The 5,000-nt window shown below is 41.8% G+C and overlaps 1 protein-coding gene across 5 annotated transcripts in view; it reads left to right on the top strand.

Annotated features, from left to right (window-relative positions):
* The window catches only part of LOC125041818 (TOX high mobility group box family member 3-like), a 333,779-nt gene that overhangs the window by 295,194 nt on the left and 33,585 nt on the right, over nucleotides 1-5,000 (top strand). For 4 of the 5 annotated variants that reach the window (XM_047637137.1, XM_047637135.1, XM_047637134.1 and 1 more), the window contains one exon: nucleotides 2,865-2,936. The exons of the other annotated variant lie outside the window; for it this stretch is intronic. In XM_047637137.1, the coding sequence (XP_047493093.1) occupies nucleotides 2,925-2,936 (12 nt within the window). In that variant the 5' untranslated portion in view covers nucleotides 2,865-2,924. The remainder of the gene's footprint in view (nucleotides 1-2,864; nucleotides 2,937-5,000) is intronic. 5 annotated transcript variants of the gene reach the window in all.

Raw genomic sequence — 5,000 nt, 5'->3', positions numbered from 1 at the left:
GGAGGGGCTTCGGTGCCATTCTTCCGCGGCCATTGTCCACGTGCTGTGAAATGTATGCATGTTTTAGGATCTTCCACGAGGATAAAAAAAGAGGATGTGAAAGAATGAATCTCATCCACGCGGACAGTCGCAGTGCTCGTTCACATACTCCTAGGGTTGTGTGGGTTCGAGTACCTTCTCTCTTTTTTAATGTCTTTCGGTGGCTTTTATTTTATTTGTATATATTTATTTATTTTTTTACCGCGCTTTTCTTTTCTTGATATTTCGTTTTTTATCCGTATCTCCCCCACCCCCGCGTACGTATTGGTCTCTCTCCAAGAAAGAATGGGAGGAAAGTAAAGAGGACATGCTCTACCATTACAGCGAGTCTTCTAAAAATACGAGAGACTATGATGTTATTTCCTCTCCGTCTTGTTCAGTATTAATGCATCAGTCCCTCTTCCGTCATCATCTGTCTAGTGCTTTTATCCCCCTCCTCTCCCGACCCCTCTCTACCCCACCTCTCTCTTCCCTCCCCCTCCCCACCCCACTCCTCTCCTCCCCTCCTCTCCCCACCCCACCCCACCCCACCCCACCCCACCCCACCCCACCCCACCCCACCCCACCCCACTCCTCTCCTCCCCTCCCTGCATTCCCGTTTTTTTTCAGATATACATACGTACATATGTACCCCCCCCCCCCCGTCTCCCTTTTTTTTACGTTATACATGCGCACATACCTCGTATACGTACACAGCCCTCGGCTCTTTGATGGATGTGCACATGTTCGAGACCAAAGTATATTTTATTCTCTTATCGTTGTGTACATGACAGGGAGTGACATATGAGTGTTTTGTTGTATTACTCCCCATCTTTAATCCCCATCTCCCCTTTCTTTCATTCTGTTTTGATTACTCCTTTCGTCACACTTTCCGCCTCTGTTCATCATCTTGGGACAAAGGTGAAAATGACCTTTTTTTCCACTTAAAATGTTCGACTCCTTCATGACCTCAATTTGACCTGATTAAAGCGCTTGGGTTGACCTTAATCACCCATTCTGGTCTTAATGGACTCGTGCGACGTCATGCAGGGTCACCTCAGGTCGGTGGTGGTGGTGGGGGGGGGGGTCACAGGTCACTGGATTATGTCTGGCAGGTTGTATTAACTACTGTTATTATGGACCAGCGATTTGTGGTAAGGAAGTGGGAATAATGGTGTTGTTAAGAAGTCCAATGTTTCTGCCTTTAGATTAAAACAAATATAATTCATGTTTTTCATCCGCAACAAAATGTGAATTATTAGTTGATTGATAAGAGAAACGAAAATGAAAGAAAAACGCGGATTGGCGTGGAATTTACGGCAACATCTCTGGGAATTCGACATTGATTATTAAACATTACCAATTCATAATTGTTTATTTATGTGGTCGACTGTGCAACATTCACGTGCGGAAGGCACTCATGAATATTATAAGTGGTGTTATTGAATGAATTTACCATCTGGCAACATATCCTCCCTCCCTCCTCCCCCCCCTCCTCCTTCCCCCCCCCAAAAAAAAAAAACCCTTGTCTTTCATTGGTTATTTGAAAGTCACGTGACCCAAAAGTGGCTCAGGTATTTCGATCTGTTTTTCTTACCTTGTTTTCCTTTCCATACAAAGTTTTCTTATGTATAAGATACTTCCCCGATATCGCTAATTTAGTCATTTTAAAGAGATGAGATGACCGTGATTACTTGTACACTAGAAAATATATATCGTATTATTTATAGTGATTTCGCCTTTATCGACAAAAGGCTATTGGGTGCAGGGTAGGGGAGGGGGGGAGGAGGGGCGTGGAGGGAAGGGGGGGGGGGGAGGCTACACAGGTCAACACAGGTGAGTAGCTACAACCTGAGGTCAGTGTTGGATTGACTGTTGTGGGTAGTGCTGTTGTGTTGTGGGTCTGTTTAATATTCATGTGTTTGCGTACCGAGCTCACTGGATATCAGGAAGCAACAGGATAATAATATTTAGTGGTTTATCGACGTCTTTTTGTGTTGTGTTGATTCGGTTGATGGCCGGTGTTGCTATGATGTACAGCAGGGTAAGTGAATTTGCCCGTTTTGATCGCCTTGCGATAATTTTTTTTTTTTTTTTTTAATCTGGTCTTTCCTTTATCGGATCAAGATTTTTGTTTTAATTTTGGCCTTTTTAAAAGTAATTTTCGTCTTCGTCAACCATGTTGTCGCTTATTTCATGTGGTTGCTCATATTTTTTATTTGTATGTATGTGTATATATATGCATATATATGTATATATATATACACACTTATATGTATGTATAAGTGTGTGCATATATATTTATATACATATACATATACATATACATATACATATACATATACATACACGTTTAATTCCGATCACACCGCGCGTGTATTTTCAGTTATTTATATTGTCAGCGGGTTTTGAATGACAAAAGAATACCACATGTGCATGATTCAGTTGCACACATTGTTTTTGCACGCGAAATTTTATTGCTTCAATACGCATTTGTTGAGTTTGATTTTATTATTGTTGCCATCCTTATTCCTATTCCTGTCTTTATTAGTTATGTTTCTTATTTTGTGTTTGCCGTTTTGTTTATAGTAATATTATTTTCTTCCATCACCTAGATATTTTTTTTTTTTTTTTGCTATCTTTAGCATTTCAAAAAAATATTATTAGTCTTAGTTTTTAAGAAGAAAATCAAATCACCATCAATATTGTTTTTCTCGCTTTTCATCACCGTCATCATCATTTTTTCTCATCGGCTCCATTATTTCTTATGATTTATTTATTGTTTTCATTATTCCCCCCTTCTTATGATTTTCGCCTCATTATTTTGTTTGTTTGCCTTGTTTCAGGGAGGAGAGAGTTTCGACGTGTCACTCACCATCCCGGAGTCCAACAGCCACGCGGCCTACATGAGTGACCAGGTGCGCCCCCCACCCCTCCTTACCCCTTGCCCTTAAGCTTCCTTCCTCCTAAGCTCCCTTGCCCCTTAAGTACCCCTTCACCCTCTTCTTAAGCCCCTTCCTTCATCCCTTCCATTAACTCTCTTAAGTCGCTTTTAAATCTATGAGTCACGATTTACATCCCCCCTCCATTATTCTCTTTTACCCCCCTCCCCCCTCCCCCCCCATTAGCTCTCTTTACCTCCTTTCCCTCATTTTCTCTTCTTTTCCCTTCATTTCCCTTCGCATCAGTTCCGTTGATCGCTCCCAACCCCGGGTACTTGATTTTTATGATTTCCCTTCTGAAAAGATCTTCGAGTAGTTGCATGTCTTTGTGTGTGTGTTTCGACCTTTGCTGTGTTTTTTTTTTTTTTTTTGCTTTTTTTTGACGATTTTTATTTTCATTTCTCTCGAGTTGTTGCATTTTCTTTGTGAGTGCGCGTTTCGCTTGCCCGCCCCTCCCCCACCCCCCCTCACCTTTGCCTTTACCTCCACTCCTGCCTTCCCTTGCCTTGCCTTTACCCATCCCCTCCTCCCCCTTCCTCCACCTTTCTTTGCCCCCCCCCCCCCCAACTTGTTATTTTTTCCGATTTCTCCCCCTTTTTATTTTTCGTTTTTTAGTAGTTGCATTTCGTGTGTGTTTTTTTCATTCTTCCTTTATTGTTTTATTGTATTTAGTTATTTATTTTACTAATCTATCGATTTATTATTTGTTTGTTAATTTTATTTCCTTTATTAGAAGTTTGTATTGCTTTCTGTATTTTTTCTATTTCTTTTTCTTTTGTCTTGTTTCCATTTTTATTGCCTTTTTTGGTTTTAGTTTTGTATTTTTTGTATTATTTGCTTTATTTTATTGGTTCCGTTGTTGTTAGTATTATTATCATTATTGTTTTTTCGTTATTATTATAGTTATTATTGTTACTGTTTGTATCGCGTGTTTTTCAATCTTGTTTTTCGTGATAGTATCAATTTATTTTTCTTAAGTTCCTTTTCGTTCACCTTTTTCTCGATTCTTTATCACTAGACTTCCTTTTTTTATGTTTTGGTTTTAAAATTCTCTTTTATTTTTCCTCTTCTTCCTTCGTATCCTCTCCTTTCTCCCTCCCCGCTTCCCTTTCCCCGCCTGGTTCTTCGTGTGTGTGTGTTAATTCCGTTGTTTATTGGCCATTTCTCTTCTCCCTTGTACGTTATTCGATTGACGTCTTTATTGGTGTCTGTGCTTGTTTTATTTTTATTTGTTTTTTGTGTCTTCCTTTGATGAGTTATTGGTTTGTGTTATAATGAAATTCATGGCGTCTGTCCTAATTGGGTTCGTTATATAACCGTTCGAGTGAATTATGTAATATGTATGTGTGAGAGGGAGGGAGAGGGAGAGAGTGAAAAGGAAAGAAGAGAGGGAAAGAGACTAGGAAAGAGGAACGAGGGAGAAGGAGAAGGAGAAAGAGAAGAAAGAAGGAGAAATGTGTGTGTGTGTGTGAGAGAGAGAGAGAGAGAGAGAGAGAGAGAGAGAGAGAGAGAGAGAGAGAGAGAGAGAGAGAGAGAGAGAGAGAGAGAGAGAGAGAGCGAGAAAGAGAGACGGACCAAAATTCCCGCCAACGCCGCGAGGTAAATCTTGGCCGACTGTTACCCTCCAACGCGCAAATTAAGGCCCAGCGTTTTCATACTTAATTTGGGTAAATTTGGAGGACTAACACTGCTGTCCCGACGAATTAAGGGAATTAGAGCTTAACTCGCGGTTTTGGGGAGGGATGGGGAAGGGAGGGATGGAGGGGGAGAGGGGAAGGGGGGGTAGGAAGGAGGAGAGGAGGGGAGGGTAGGAGGAGGAGAGCGGTTATTAGCCAAGTAACAATTGTGGGTGGCTGGAGTCGCCCCAGACGCCGGCGAGGTGAGCGAGACCCGGTAATTATCCCACCTGTAAACATTTATCTGGACGCAGCCACGTGGAAGGACGGCGGAATTCGGTGATTTGCGGGGACTGTGGGCGTTGATGGAAGGGAGGGGGGAGGGAGAGAGGGAGGGAGAGGAAAAGAGGAAGGAGGGGAGAGA

This window comes from Penaeus chinensis, chromosome 31, assembly GCF_019202785.1.
Source record: "Penaeus chinensis breed Huanghai No. 1 chromosome 31, ASM1920278v2, whole genome shotgun sequence".
Classification (NCBI taxonomy): Eukaryota; Metazoa; Arthropoda; class Malacostraca; order Decapoda; family Penaeidae; genus Penaeus; species Penaeus chinensis.
This window is presented reverse-complemented; position numbering and strand designations above follow the sequence as displayed.